Source organism: Mauremys mutica, chromosome 3 (assembly GCF_020497125.1).
Source record: "Mauremys mutica isolate MM-2020 ecotype Southern chromosome 3, ASM2049712v1, whole genome shotgun sequence".
In the NCBI taxonomy this organism is placed as follows: domain Eukaryota; kingdom Metazoa; phylum Chordata; order Testudines; family Geoemydidae; genus Mauremys; species Mauremys mutica.
Genome location: NC_059074.1, coordinates 56,084,922 through 56,101,373, shown reverse-complemented (window position 1 = coordinate 56,101,373; position 16,452 = coordinate 56,084,922). Strand labels below are relative to the sequence as shown.

At 41.0% G+C, this 16,452-nt stretch overlaps 1 protein-coding gene across 2 annotated transcripts in view; it reads left to right on the top strand.

Moving 5' to 3' along the window:
* Window positions 1-306: 306 nt before the first annotated feature.
* The window catches only part of LMBRD1 (LMBR1 domain containing 1), a 220,264-nt gene continuing 204,118 nt past the window's right edge, over window positions 307-16,452 (top strand). For both annotated transcript variants that reach the window (XM_045011303.1, XM_045011302.1), the window contains exons 1-3: window positions 307-410; window positions 2,448-2,624; window positions 8,317-8,377. In XM_045011303.1, coding sequence (XP_044867238.1) covers window positions 351-410; window positions 2,448-2,624; window positions 8,317-8,377 — 298 coding nt within the window. In that variant the 5' untranslated portion in view covers window positions 307-350. The remainder of the gene's footprint in view (window positions 411-2,447; window positions 2,625-8,316; window positions 8,378-16,452) is intronic.

The following is a 16,452-nucleotide window of genomic DNA, read 5'->3' as shown; positions in this document are numbered from 1 at the left end:
CATTGCCTCTGGGGACGAGGCCGGTGGGGAGGTGATTCCCGGGCTCGGCGGCTTCTACTGCGGAGCAGGGCCAGAGGGGCTGCCGGGGCTTCTGCCGAGGGTGGGGCTCAGCGGCTGGGACTACGCAAAGGGAGAACATCTGCCATCTCCCGAAGAGCGCGCGGACAGAGCGCCGCCCCCTCTTCATTGGCTGTTGGCTTAATGACGTACAGCTCGCGCCACTAGAAACGCTACGTTTGTGCGCCCTGAGTTGTTTAGCGGTTTCCATAGTAACTAAGCGGGCCCCCGCCCCTTTAAATGGCTCCTCCCCGGGGAAGGGAGTGGTGCTGCCGCTGTTGCCGGAAGTGAAGATGGCGGCGGCCTCTTCGGAGCTGCTCACGGGCTGGTGCCTTTTCGGCCTCTCGCTGCTGGTAGGAGGAGGCGGCGCGGCTCCAGTGGAGCTTCTTCCCCTTTCCCGGGCTGGCCGCCCTGGCTCTGCGGGGCCGCAGGCTCTTCCTTCCCTCCCGTACAGGCTTTGGCGGGATCGGGTTACCACACGGTGCCCCCTCCTCGGGTGCTTGGTGACCGGGGTAACGAGCGCTCCCCGCCCACTCGTGGACCCTCGCAGCATGTGCTTCTCAACCACGCCCCTAGTGCCCGGGCCAACGGCTCCCGCAGGCCCTTCCCTCCTTGCTGTCTCCGGGGTTAAGTAACTGCCCCCCCCCCCCACTGAGGGGGGTAACAGAGCTCTCCGCCCGTCCCCTACTCCTTAGGCTCTGGGGCTACCGACCACGCTCCTGCACGCCTCCCCTTGGGGTCTCTGGTTCCTTTGGGGGCAGCCAGCGGAGGCGGGCTGTGCAGGGGTCCTGTGGCAAAGCAGCGTGTGGTCATGTAGTTACAGACTGTACCCTAAAGCGCTGAACTGAGGTTTCACAGCAGCCCTAATTCTGGCACGTCCGAACTTCCAAGTGCCTGACTTTGCAGTCGTATTGCTGGTCATCTTGGGTGTAATTTCATAACTTAAAAAAAGACAGAGAGAAACTGGAACCATAGTGGCCATCAGATCCTGAGCACAGGCCTTTGCCACTTGAGCTGATGGAGTGAAAGGTAGCCGCAATAGTAGGCTATCTTCCTTTGGGGGGGAGAGAGAACAAACTACCCATGGTTTGGGCTACCATATGGCTAACATTTGGTTGTCTGGTATTTTTATGGATTTGCCGGTTGCCAGAAAAATACTTTACTCTGCAAGGGTTTTTTTGCATGGGTCTAAAGATTAGTAGTATTATCACAATACACTGGGATATCTAATGTTAAAAGTTTTTTCTGTCCAGCTAAAGATGCTGCAGTGTTCCCACTTATGTAGTTTAACTGATAATATATCAAAACCTATTGAAAATCCAGCTGCTGTCTACCTACCAACATGCAAATGCACTGTGTTTGTGTGTGGGGGAGGAGGGATGTTTGAGCCATGCAAGAGTGAGATGTGTGATGTTATCAATCTTATTTGTATGTGTTCTCTCTAAATACTATAAGTGGCTGTTGAAGGGGGTTGTTGAGTTGCTTTGTGCTTGGGGTTGCATCGGGCTTGTCTTGTGGGGGTATATGTGCCATATTTTTTGCATTTCAAAGGTGGTAATCCTACTTCTAGCCGATGTTAGTCATGTTTAATGCACAGCCAGAAGATGTTCTGATATTATGGTGGTGAGAGCAGTTTAAGTATCTATATAGAATAGAAATACAGGCCTTGGCTACACTTGAGAGTTACAGCGCTGTTGGTGGCTTTATAGCGCTGTAACTCACTCCTTATCCACACTGGCAAGGCACATACAGCGCTGTATCTCCGTGGCTACAGCACTGCTTGTACTCCACCTCCCTGAGAGGAATAAAGAGTATAGCTTTGGAACGCCCACAGCTAGTGTTTGCTTGAAGAGAGGGGGAGGGAGGGGGCTTGAGAAGAAAAGCAGCGCGGCGGGCGGGAGGGGGATGGTCCGTTTCGGAGCGGCTGCTTATCTGGTCTGTGAGGAAAAAACCAAACATCTGCTGTTTGCTTTCAGTGAGAGAGAGAGAGAGAGGGGTAGGGGAGAGGGTCGGAACTTGCAAGGCAGGGCGTGACACAATGTCGGCTCCAAAAATCCACTCACTCTCTGCCCCACCCTCCCTGTCACACTCCACCCCCTCCCCCTTTTTGAAAAGCACGTTGCAGCCACTTGAATGCTGGGATAGGTGCCCACAATGCACCGCTCCCAATGCCGCTGCAGATGCTGCAAATGTGGCCATGACAGTGCGCTGGTAGCTGTCAGTGTGGACAGACTGCAGCGCTTTCCCTACTTAGCTGTACGAAGACAGGTTTAACTCCCAGTGCTGTACATCTGCAAGTGTAGCCATACCCACAGTTTAACTTGAGTGCCATTTCTGATATTCTTGTGCTGAGCTGCATTATGGTATCTATCTTTTCTTTTCTATTTCAGGCTATTCTGGCTTTTTGCTGGGTTTATGTGCGCAAGTACCAGAGTCGACGAGAAAGTGAAGTAATTTCTACTATAACAGCTATTTTTGCATTGGCAATTGCACTTATCACATCAGCACTTCTTCCAGTGGACATTTTTCTGGTTTCATATATGAAAAATCAAAATGGCACATTTAAGGTATGAACTGCTTAGCTATTGGCATTCAGTAAAAATATGTTGCCAAAACTGCTTTACCATATGTCTTCCCCCTCCCTTTTCGTTATCTCTTCATTCTGAGCTATCAAACTATGTCATATTTTAATGCCTTATTTCATTGCTGGAATTTTTGTCTTGGAAGAATACTAGCATTGCAAACTAATGTCATTTACTTCTAAAATAGATTTCATCCTCATAACTTTGCAATGTAAACCTGCTGTTCTCTCATTAAAATATTAATATTACCAACTTTTTAATAACATACACAAGAATAGTCTTGTCTAGGTGCTGGAGGGTTTATTCATTTTAACACTGCATAAATAGAAACGAGGAGAGACTCCTAAAGATTTTCTGTAGTTCATACTATAAAATAATTATTTATATTTTTGTATAATATTATAAATATACCCAAGGAACAGAACAACATGTATCTGTCCAAATGAGCTCTCAGTCCAAGGTCTGCTCCACACTTAAAATTTAGATCGACTTAGCTACCTCGCTCAGGGCTATGAAGAACGTTGTTCCCTGAGCATCGTAGTTAGTTTGAACTAACCCTTGGTATAGACATGGGTACATTTGATGGAAGAATTCTTTTGTTGACCTAGCTATGGCCTCTCTGAGAGATGAATTAACTACATCAACAGAAACATCTTCCTTATGGCACTACAGACGCACAAATTTAGCAATTCAACATGTTTTAATGGTTATTAACCAGTTCTTTGGAAAATAACCAAATAAAAAACATGGTTAAAATCAGCTATTTAAATCATGGTTTCCTGCTTGCTGATTTAGTGATTTAAATCACCAGTTTTAATTGTGACTTAAATAATTTCCCCCCACTACAAAGATTGCTTTTGTACACTGCCTTTCCATATGTCTACCATTTATTTTTTTTATCTCAAAGAACACATGCTCTTGCATACATTGATATGGGCATTATGGGTAATCACTTCAAAGGTTAAGTCAGATGCTTTACACATTTACAGGGTGGACAGCTTGCATCCATGCTACTGTTTCTTTGGTGAATCAGATAACTTATCCGCACAAAGAATGTATAATTAATGTTGAGATTTTAAACTGACATGAACATTTTCAGTTAAGGTTCTCCCAATGGGAAAAATCTTCCACCTTTGTGCATATGGATTCTAATTAAGAATAGACAAAACAGTTTTCTTCTGCTCTGCTTCTTCCTTCAGACATGTTCTTGTAGTCCTTACCTTGAAAAGGAAAAACACTTCCTTAGATTTTCCTTGCCTCTGTACCCATCATCCCATTTCTAACAAACCATTCATCTTCAAAACTCTAGAACAAAACGTGTAAAAATGTGGCCTTAATACAGTTATAGTATCTGAAATTATGGTTTGATTATATGAAAATCAGATTTTCATATAAAATAATCGAAGTAATTCTGGCATAAAACTTAAACCAGTTGAAGATGTTCAAGATCATTTTATTGTAAAACTGGCTTTTTCTTTGGAATTAGCAGCTCATAAACTGTCCCATGTCATGTCCTCAGTTTTCCATAATTTTTGGTTTCAAAAAATACTAACTGCCATATATACTCGTTCATAAGCCGAATATTTTTGGTAAAAAAGTGACGCATCAAAGAGCGGGGGTCGGCTTATAAATGGGTCTACACCAAAATTTGATGATTTTAAACTCTATGGAATCATTGAATTGAATATCTAATACATTGTCGTTTTGTTTACCTGGAACATCTGCAGGCATGGAGCCCCTCAAAGTCTGCAGCTCCTATTGGCTGGAAACGGCAAACCACGGCAAAAGGGAGCTGAGGGGCTCCATGCCTGCAGATGCTCCAGGTAAACAAAACGTCCAGGCCTGCTAGCGGCTCTACCCTAATGGGCCAGGAGCCAGAGTTTGCCAACCCCTGAAATATAGGGTCTGCTTATGAAAGGGTTATACAGTTTTTGCTATTTTTACCTATCCATCTTGGGGGGTTGGCTTATAAACAAACAGGCTAATGAACGAGTTTATACGATAGTTTTTCTGTGTCCCACACCCTTGTCTTCATAATACTCCTTCGCAGTTTTGGTGGTCTGAGAAAATGGGTATTGTGTATATGGATTTAGTTCAATATCCCTTAATCCCAAACCATCTGCATTCCAAAAATAAAAAGCATTTTTTGTTTATAAAATGCATATCTGACAGTCAAACTAAATGTATTACCCGCACATTAACTATACCAAAACTAGATTTGCACCGTCCCCTAAAAGAAAAGCCTTTGTAACCTGAACCTGCTTTGGTTAAAGTTGCTTCCTTTTTTTGCCATAGAAGCCAATGGGAGAAGAAATGGTTCCTTAGTGAATAAATGAACCTTTCACTGTGTCTTAAAAGTTAACAGATTCTGGCATTGATAGATAATGGGATAAGAAGCTGGGTGAGGGGAATGTTAAATGACTGACAATTTCTTAAAATCCAAGTACAACTTTTAGTTGTCTTTTTTTGTTTTTTGTTTTTTTTAAAAAAAGCTTAATTCACCAAAACATTCTTTGTAAGCAGAAGAGGGACTGGTAAATTGTATTACTTTATCATAGGACAATGGAATTTTAAAGGAAATAGAAATAATAGACACAGTTTTTAATTACTAGTAACTTGCATTGTACTGTACATGTAATCTTCTCTATAGAATATACCTTTGTTCCTGTACATGCATTTTTTAAATAATTAAATTGACAAAGCAAACTTTCTGTTGTCTCCTGCTGTTGTTGGTACATCTCAAGTTGCTGCTATCCTCCCTGTTGCTCTCCTTTAGCAGAGAACTCAGCTGCTACATATGGAGATTATCTGGTAGAACGTAGATGCCAAACTGGAATATCTTTCTAACAGTGGCATGATTCTGTTGCTGTCATCTTAATTCCTGGTTACCTCTCCTTCAGGATTTTTGAATACCGTTAACTGATGGCTAAAATTGCACTTGTTTGTGGCTAATCAGCACCTGGATGACTTGGTGCTTGCTATTGTGACCTTATTTCATATTTTCTTTTGACATACGTTTGCATTACTTTTGACAAGACCTTTTTCATATCCCCTTTTAAGACTTTCATGAGGCCAGAGAAGTGCTTCACTGTGACCATATGTTTAAGTTAACTCTTCATTTCCCTTAAGAGCACATAATTAATTAAAAGGAGTGCATTCATTTTTAATACTTGCTATTTGAAAAAGCAAACTATGCATGAGAACTTTTCTGTCAAAATTAAGTACTTTTTTATTCTCTTTATATAAAATCAGTCCCAAAATCCTATCTCTGCCATGATGCTTAGAAATTCCTGCTCCAGCATTTGTTGGGCACATTAGGATTTTTTCCACCCTAAACTCTCCATTTTATTGCCTCCATGAGAAGCACTTAACTCAGGAATGTGCTTTCCTTATTTGATCTGCCAGAACCCATATCTGTTAAGCTTTGTGGCATGTGTAAAAGGTTCTTATTCTCTAACATCTGGGGAGGAGAATGGGTAAGAGTATAAAGGGTCATTGGCTAGCATGTGGTAATTGGATCCTGCCCCAAACTTGGTTATGATTGTGAGATAATGAACTTAATGTGAAGTTTGTTTTGACTTGCTGTGAACTTTCAGATTTGTAAATAGTACACAATGTGGGATAGATGTTTCTATTTGACAAATAGATGTCAAGAAGATCCTTGCTTAGAGAGACTAATACACAGACTATCTTAATCCTTTTTGTATAACTACTAACCTATAACATGAGTAAGGTCTCTGTAAATGATAACTTACTGCGGAAAACTGAAAATTTAATAAACAAGCCTACCTGAAACTCAAATTTTGGAACATTGACTGTTTGTGCAGGGGTTGATGAAATTGAGGATTTTTATTCCCAGAAGTGTGGGTTTTAGATATCTTAGGTCTATCTTGTTATAATTCTTAGGGCTTGACAAACACACACATTGTACCATTTGACTATACTACTACAGTTAAAGCAGTATAATCCCTAGTATGGATTAGTTTTATGGGTATAAAGGTGTTTATACCAGTACATGTTATTCCCGTAAGGAAAGAGGAAGTAAGCTGTGCTAATAAAAGGCATCTTTATAGTCATATAACTGCATCCACACTAGGTGTTCTACCTATTTAACTATTTTGGTGGGAAAAAATCACAACCCCTAACAAATATTTATACCGATATAAAACCTGTGTAGACCAGGCTTTAGCCATTGGTATGAATCTCTAAATGTATCTTAGACTTTCTTGAGTAGGAAATACTATCTATAACATGCACAGTTAGGTGGTAGTCGTATGCCTATGTTTAGGAGTGAAGGAAGAGTCTAAGGGCATGTCTACGCTATAGCCCTAAGTCGACCTATGTTTGGTTAACTTATAGCCCCCACAGTAATTACTGCAGTGGTTGATGTCCATACTACCCTCCTTCTGTCGGTAGTGCATGCACTCCTGGTGAGGACTTCCACTGACTGAAGAGGGGCAGTGTGGGGGCGCTCAGGTCCACACAGCTCCACACTGGGAGCCTAGCTGCCTCCCAGGTTTCTCGCCTCCCCGCTCCCAGCTGGAGGTGCGGAGGTAGCTGCCACCCAGGCTTCTTGGCTCCCTGAGCAGGGAGCATCCAGGCAGCAGCCCAGTTAGGAGTGGGGAGCCTGGAGCAGCTGTACTTTAGCTGCCCAGCTTTCTTGTCCATCCAGCATGGAGCTGTGAAATTGACAAGACAGCCAAGGTAAGTAAGGCAGTGTCAATACGGACACCTCCTCTCCCTAACTACACCGACATAAGTGCCTCACATGAAGGTGGAGTTATGTCGGTGTAGTAGGGCACTTACATCAGTGGGAGAAGGCTGTAGCGTGTACACTGACATAACTAGGGCTATGTAAGTTGCCTTACATCAACCTAACTGTGTAGGGTAGACCAAGCCAGAATGTGAGAAGTTAGCCTACTCTGCCTACATGGTCAATATACTATGGCTTCTTAAGCAGGTTTTGAGTCAGTTCTCATACCTAGTTTTTATATTCAGCATCTTATTTAAAAAGTTTTTAAAATATAAAGGGCTTACCACATATTTGAACATATTTTTTTCAACATTCAACAATAATACATTCCATTTACTTTTAAATTGAAGGTTAAGTAGCCAGTGCGGTCGGTCGGTCTATCTGTCTTTCCTGCAAAATTACTCATTATTACCATATAAATATGGCTCTAAAAGTGTACTATGGTAGATACCTGACAGATATATAATGAACATGCTCTTTGATATCAAGTTTTCAATTATAAATCAATCTTTTTATCTTGATGTTTTTTCTTTAATTTTGAGTCAAGAGTTGTTCTGTGCTGTCCGTTATATGTGGTATTTAGATGCAAGGATATTATGTAATTCAATCATCAAAACAAATATTAATAACTAGGGCCTACATAAATGCCTCAGTAATGCAGAATGGTATCTATGCAGCCTTTTTACCATATCTGTGCTTTTTGTATTCAGAATTGTAAGTCTGAGTCTGTTCAAATTGTTCTTCCAGAGCTGTAAGAATTCAATTGATTGAATTCCTGTAAGGCACCAAGAACAAAATCCCATGCTTCCCAGTTCATACACTTGACAATCACAAAATATTTAGGATTAAAATGTATTATATGGATTGAAAGTGTCACTTTTGTGAAATAAGTGTTACATAATTTCCCCCCTTCAATCTTCCTAGGAGTGGGCTGATGCTAATGTCACAAGACAAATTGAGGACACGGTACTATATGGATATTACAGTGAGTATTTTTAAAACTGCTTCTAAAATTAGGATTTTCTACAGTGACTGGATCATATGTTGATACTTTTTAATTAAAATATTGTATTGTAAGCTAATTTTCAGGGGGTTATAACTAAACTGAAAACTCATGCTGAGATAAACATTAGTTCTGTCTACAGCAGGGGTAGACAACCTATGGCACGCGTGCCGATTTTCAGTGGCACTCATACTGCCCGGGTCCTGGCCACCAGTCCAGGGGGCTCTGCATTTTAATTTAATTTTAAATGGTGCTTCTTAAACATTTTAAAAAACTTATTTACTTGACATACAGCAATAATTTAGTTATATATTATAGACTTATAGAAAGAGACCTTCTAAAAACATTAAAATGTGTTGCTGGCACGCAAAACCTTAAATTAGCGTGAATAAATGAAGACTCAGCACACCACTTCTGAAAGGTTGCTGACCCCTGGTCTACAGTCAAAGCTTTTGTAGACTTTTTTCCCTTTTTGTAAATTAAAATTGCAGTTTGATTATTAAAATGCAATCCTGGAGGCTTCTGCATGTGGGCTTATCGTTCCCATCACCGTCCCAATGACAAAATGCTTAAAACTTGGCTAATGAGTTTTGGCATATGGACCTATAATACACAATGTGGACTATTGTTAATACACATTCATAGGATAGACATTAATGAGTTCCTTAGGGATTTGTTTTGGGGCCCTACTCTTGTCACTTTTTTAGCATGTAGCATGATATGTCAAAGTTTCTTACAATTAAGGTAATGTGAAGTTTTTCTACTGTACATAACTCAGTGCAATTTTGTTTTTATATTGTAATGCCTATGGTTTGCAAGACCATTCACTGTTCAGCTACTGCCTGAGGACTGTATTTACTTCTGTAAATGAGCATAATGGAGTATAAGGGTGATGAGCCTAAACAAAATGAAAGCAAGAAAACCATATTAGATCAACTTCTAAACTTTTTTAAAATGTGCTTTCTGTTGCTTTTGAAATCTAAATTTTATAGAAAGTGTTGGATCCATCTCCGCAATCTGTCCTTCTTTCTAAATAAAATATTGGAATAATGTATAACGTTATCTAGCACAAAGTTTTAGTGAAAATAACTATCCTAGCATTGTGTTGAACTCACTATTCAAAACCAAAGAAACAAACACTTGTCAGGGATGGTCTAGATCAGTGGTTCTCAAAGCCAGTCCGCCACTTGTTTAGGGAAAGCCCCTGGTGGGCCGGGCCGGTTTGTTTACCTGCTGCATCCGCAGGTTTGGCCGATCGCGGCTCCCATTGGCCGCGGTTCGCCGCTCTAGGTCAGTGGGTGCTGCGGGAAGGGCATCCAGCACATCCCTTAATTTTAAGGATTAATCATGCATGTGTTTAGTCTTTAATATGTAAGAATAGTGAAACTCAAATTTGTTTTCTGTGGTCTGGGCAAAATTTGTGTGGTCTCTTTTTAAAGACCAATATTAAAACATCTAATTTTAAGACTGAATTTCTTGAGGGAGAGAATACTCTTGAAGATACGTTGCAATGAATTGTGCTAAATTTTCATTGAATTGTAAGTCTTTCTGCTGGGCAATGACACTAGTACAAATATACCTGGTAAATGTATAATCGCACTTTGCATTAAAGTGGAACCTAACAACTCAAAACAAGGAAGGAGAGCTTGAGCCCAGGTGGTGGAGCTCCAGCTGTCCTCTTTATCACTGCCTCCTGGGTGTGCATGGCCCTTCTGCATGAGCTCCAGTCACCCAGGGCTGACAACCAGAGTCCCGTCCTCCTTCCAAAAAAAAAAAAAAAAAGCGCACACTTGTGCTTCCGTTAGGAGGCCTGACCCATAGTTTATTTAGAACAGCATTTTTCAAACTGTAAAAATAGTGTTTTCTCATCTGTCAGTTATCTTACTGGGTAAGCCATAGTAGATCTAAAAATTGTAGTGACTTAATTGGATGCACTTTAATTTCACAAGGAAACTATTGTGTAGGATACTGTTTTCACTTAGTTTTATTGTTTGATCAGTTTTTTTCAGGTTTGGCAAAGCAAAAATTTCTGTTAACCGTACATGAATGCGAAAACCTTCAGATCTACTGGACTGCAATAATGGCATATAAAACCCTAGTTTGTGAATTTAACGGAATACCTAGCACATAAAATTACAAATATTTAATTCAAATAGTGTTGAGATTTCAAACTGCATAACAGACTTTATTAGTATCTTTGAAGAACTAATTCTTTATACTCAGCAAAGAATAAGTAATGAGAAACAACATTAAGTGATTTCTGAGGAAAGTTCAGCACTACTTAAAATGGAGGCTTAGCGCTACCTTTTCAAACTTTGCTACATGATAGCATTAGCCTATAGGTATCATCTGCTTTGAAGTGTAATAAAGTTGATACTACCTCAATTTAATGTACACATTTTTAATGTCATAGCACAGTTTTACCTCCAGATGGTGGTAGAGATTTACATATTGCATTAGATGTATTGTTTTTCTTTTGCTATTTTGCATTTAGTCAGATTGCTAAGGAAATAATGCACTTTTTGTAACTTTTGCCTATACTGAATTCAACAGTAATACATCATTTCTAGCAAAATATATGCACATAGTATAAAAACATAGATGGTCAAATCACATTTGACCATTTTCCTGATGTGCTCTCAGAGTACAAGAAAATGTAATAGCGTTCATAAGACTCATACCAATATTTAGCAAATTTCCATGAAATATGACTTAACAAATGAGTTTATGCATCTTGTAAAATAGCAGATACATGAGGTCTAGGCTCCAAAATTAACAACCTGAAGCTTCTTCCAAACTAGGGTACCCTTTGTCATAACATGTAATGCTCGTAAAGTTTGGTATACGGTGCAATGACAGCAAAGTTCTATGTTAATGCTCCAGTCAAATGCTAGTGATGCTGCTGATGAATAGCCTCATCATTCTTGTTTGTGAAGTGATTCATGGTATGAGGCCCTGGTTGTGAGACTTTGAAAGAAATTGTGAGGAAAGACACAATAGTGAAATTAATGGAATTCCTCACTTTAATATCTCATATTTTTTAACTTAATGTTTTGATCTTCATGGACTCTTTATATCCTGTTGAGGAAGGAAAACCAAGCGACCCTTAAGATTTCCTGTGCCTACCAGAATACAAATTTAACATGGATAAATAGAAATTGGGAAAAGCTTGCAAAGAGAATTTTTAAAATTCATGAGGGGAAAAGGATCACTTTCCGTGAATCATATACAACAGCACTCCCATCAAATAACCAAAATGGAAATATACTTTCTAGTTCTCCTGCCATGATGTTATAGGCATACTACTATGTATATCTTGGGGAAGAGCATTTTATAGTTGCAAGACCATCTCCATGAAGATCCTACTTTATATAATCTTGAGATTATATAGTGATCTAGTAAACACTTTTGCCCCGAAGTGGGGACAACAGAGTAGCTCCATATTGGTCCAATATTTAAAGTTTTAACAGAAATATGTGGTAAGAAGCAGTGGAGTGTGGTTCATGTGCCTGAAGGCCCTTGAGGCTGTGACTTTGTGTTTTGCATTACCTCTAAATTACAAGAGGGTTTTCAAAGGAAGGCCCCTGTGTGACCTATTGGGGTACAAGTTAGGCTGAGTAGCTGTACCCTGCCCTCTAACCTGGGGTGCCTTTTACAGTGCTTTTACTGTAGCCTCCAATCTGGACTGCTCGTAAACAGCCTCCAGCATGTTAATCACTTCCAGATATGTCCGTGTGTGCTTCAGATAGCCACACCTTGGCTCTTACTAACCTTGGTTATGCTGCAGGGTGACCCCAGCACACCTCAAGTCCTGGATCTTCACCCCAAAAATGTATGTTGTGTACTGCCCAGCCCTCTCTTGGACAGTGCAACTATATTATGGCATATTCCCTTAAAGGAATAACAAACTTCTTATTATTTTAAACAATTATTCAGACACTTAAGTTTAAACACAGTGGATTAGATAAAATAAAACAAAAAAGGTTTATTATGAATTACAAAGATTTTTAAGTAGGTATAAGTAATGAGGCATAAAAGTCAGAAATGTTTATTGGTGCCTAATTTAACAATCTATATCAGATTCAGATCCAGATTTTCTCACCACATGCTTTCAGCAGTCTTACTGACCAAAGTCTTTATGTCAGAACCCCTCCCCCAGAATCCAACAGCTGCTTCCCTTGTCTCTTCAGGTGTAGTGAATGTGATGGCCAGGGTGTGTCTGTCTGCCCCTTCTTTTTTATAGTCCTGCTACCCCCCACCCCCTCCCACACCCCGGAGAAGCATTTCCAGATGGGAGAAAGTGACAGGCAGTCTGTGTGGAAGGAAACTCCATGCTGTTGTTTTGCGAAGATGTAGATTTTTGCCCCTGCCCCCTTTCCTGCCAAAGAACGGCCACTTAGCTGGTAATGGTGCATCAGTCGTGTTTATACTTGGCTGAGGTGTCAGCTTGTTCTTTGTCCCTGAGGAACTGGTTTGGCTACTCCCTAGACTTATCTGGAAGACCTACTTTGTTGTGATCTCAGCTTATGTTTATAACTTCACATATAATGCTGCTATGTACATTTTACCATGATAATAGTGATCCGCAAATTGAATTTTTAAATCTCTGACATGGCATACTTTGTACAAATATTATTGCAATAGCGAGTACAGTGTGAGCATGGGTATATTCTATCATACCCTGCTAAAATGTATGCCAGTAACACAGTCTAGAGGTTACAAGAGCATAGATCTGTGCCAAAATTTATAACCTGAAGAGGTTGCAATCTTCAAATGCTCAGCAGATGAGAAACCACTTGACAGCTACTAAAGGTTGGGATACTATATTTAGCTCATGACCAAAACTTAGAGCTATGCAGTGAGTCCTATCTGACCCATTTGGGTCATACATCATCAACTGGTAAGGCTGCCACCAAGCATTTGAGAGCTAGCTCTTTTCTTATCTCATAACCCTGCAAATCTTTGATTCCATCAATACTTTCATGCTTAGCTGTTTAAAACTCAGATTTCTGTACTCAGTTGGCTAGACTGGCCAGACAGTGCTACTGAAATGGAGTTGCTGTGAACTGAAGACACAATAATACAGATCTGAGGTAAATTTTTCAGAACTAACCATGTGTCTAAGTCCATCTTGAAAATAGAACTTAAGCATTCTCAAATGGTACCCCTGGGTGTTAGTGTGCTAATCATGCTAAAGATCATGCTACCTTATCAAACCTCATAATGGCTTCTTGTACGTATCCAATACATATGATGAAACCAGTGCTGGCAGAATGCTTGGTTACCTGTATTCAAGTGTGATAGTTTTAAGATGTTCACCGGGCATCATTAAGTCAACTGATTGATGTATGTTCTAAAATAGCTTGCTTGTTAATAATGTGTCACTTTGGGATTGGAAAGCAAACTGAGACTGCTTATCCTGTTTCGAAAGTGTTATACCCTCATGGTTGCTCTGAGTCACTGAAGGTGGTGGAGAGGAAAGGAAAAAGGTGAGATACCCTACATAGTTCAAGGGTGTTTGTAGTTGGTTTTCTCATTCTTTATTTCTCGAAGGACAGAAATTGTAACTGAATCTTTTAAGATTGTTGCTAAGTTTGAGGCAAATATTTTTTGATAAAAGTTACTTTGGTATTTCTGTCTTGTTGGCTTACACAAATAGTAGAAGACCCTGATTCTATTGTGCTATATCTAAATAGCTATAACATGTGCATTTATGAATGAACTGTCACTTTATCTTTGACTTGTGTGACCTGGCTAGTCTAAACGAGTAAGTAGGCAAGGAAAACATCTAGTATGATGTGACAATTTTGAGGCATCTGTCAGTACAATTTATGATTCTGGTTATGAAACTACTGTATCATGGAAAGCCCTTATGAAGTGTATACACAATTGCTTGACTGGTCTTGCAACAAGTACATACCAGACAGAACAATCAGGAGTTTGTAACTTTAATGACTGTGCTTTGATCTGACAATAAATATCCTAAGACTTTGTGTTTAAGTACTGAGAAGATTACTTCCTCATCTTGTTTGAACAGAGGTGGGGGGAAGTGAAGAGTGTAGAAATCCTTCAAGCAGGACAAAGACAAAGGTGATTGAGCAGGAGCAGCTTTAAAAAAGACTCTTGGGGGCAGGGCCGGCTCCAGAGCCCAGCGGGGCAAGCACCCGCCTGGGGCGGCCCTTTCCCGGGGAGGCGGCAGGCTGGGCCGGCGGACCTGCCGCAGTCTTGCCTGCGGGAGGTCCACCGGAGCCCCGGGAGCAGCGGACCTGCCGCAGGCATGACTGCGGAGGGGACGCTCGCCCGGCGGCTCCAGTGGACCTCCCGCAGGCATGACTGCGGCAGCTCAACCGGAGCCGCCGGACCAGCGAACCGCCCGCAGCTGCGGGAGGTCCAGCCGAGCGACCAGTGGACCCTCTGCAGTCATGCCCGCGGGAGGTCCGCTGCTCCCACGGCTCGGGGGCGCCTCCCGGGCATGACTGCTTGGGGCAGCCAAATTTGTAGAGCCGCCCCTGCTTGGGGGAGGGAGGGTGATGGAAAGTTAGGTAGAAGAAGGAAAGAACAGACTGGCCAAGGTCACAGTGGGCAAACTGCAGGAGAAGACTCCATGTTTCAGAACCCAAGCCGTGTACTGAAACAGAAGGGCCCTGGATCATCCTGACCCTACCCCAAAAGATGCTCTGGAGTGGTGAGGAAACTGTGGCAGGGAAATGTCTTTAGTGTTAAAGTCCCCTTCAAAGACTGTGTGTTGCATGTGGTAGCGTTCACACCCACCATGTTTTCCCTCCTTGAAGTAAACCCAGAAGGTTCTCACCTTCTCTCAGAACTCCCCACAAAGGAATTAAAGCTGTGGGAGGAGTTTGAGGGGTCAGCATTGGTTTCAGTGAGTGGGTAGTGGGTCACATGATCTCCGCTCTCTGGAGGGGTGGAGATCCTTTATCTAGAATCCCAAAGGGTGTACCTAGAGACCTCAAGGCAGGGACAGTACTTGGTGTCTGTTCAGACTCTGGAGGCCTAAAACACACGGGATCCTGCAACTGCATCCAAGTTGTCTGGTTTATGGTGGCCACCAGTTCTATAACTAGTCTTCTGGTGGAAAAATGAACCAAGTTTACTGCTAGTGTAACTTGGTTAACTAAAATGGAATTCTGTCTGTTTATGCCAGTAGTGGGTGAATTTAATAGTAAAAAGTTCTAGATCTCTTTCCTTTGAGGAATTACTAGGTAGCAAAGGAGATGCACAGAGATCAGATTTTATGGTCTTTACAATGTCTTCCCATATGTACTGGTTTAAAAAAAAAAAAAGGTTGGAGGTAAGAGGTTTCAGAATCACAGTTCCGCTGCACAGATATTGCAGAAGTTTAATCAATTATAGTTTTTCTTTTAAAAATCAGCTTGTGAATACCAGTGTTTATACAGCAGTCTTATCATTAGCATTAGCAATGAGCCAAAGTGACCGTAGAATAAGGCAGACTTCCCCGTCCCCCTTCACATATGAAAAACTGCACAGTTAAAGTGTATCCTACATGAAGTCCATTTTAGTTCTTAAAATGCTTTTAAGTGGAGATCAGTATGAGAATTCAGTTATAGTATTCTTCGTAATTTTCAGTGGGAAAATATAATACATGTAGGTGGAATATTTAATCCTAGCAATGACAACTATTTTATAATTGTCTAGTTTTCCTACTGTAGGTATCTTTTTTTTTTTTTTTTTTTTTTCTCTTTTGTGTCATCTCCATTACTGGATGGTTGCAACCATAGTAGCCAATTCTATATGGTCCTGGACTAATCTTTGTGGATAAATAGTCCTTTTGATCCATCCAGGATATTGCATTGTCCATCCAAAATCTTCGTTTTCTGCCTTTTGTTCATCAGCCGTCAACTTTCGCTTCCAGTGCCTATAAAAATGCATTGCATGATGAATCCCTTAAAATGTGCCCTGCAGATCAAATCTTCTTTTTTTAGGATCTTGTAATGTTTTTTGAGTTAAGTCCTCCCCAATACTCTTTAGTTGGTTAAGTAGTCTATCCATGATATTTTCAGACTTCTTCTGCAATACCA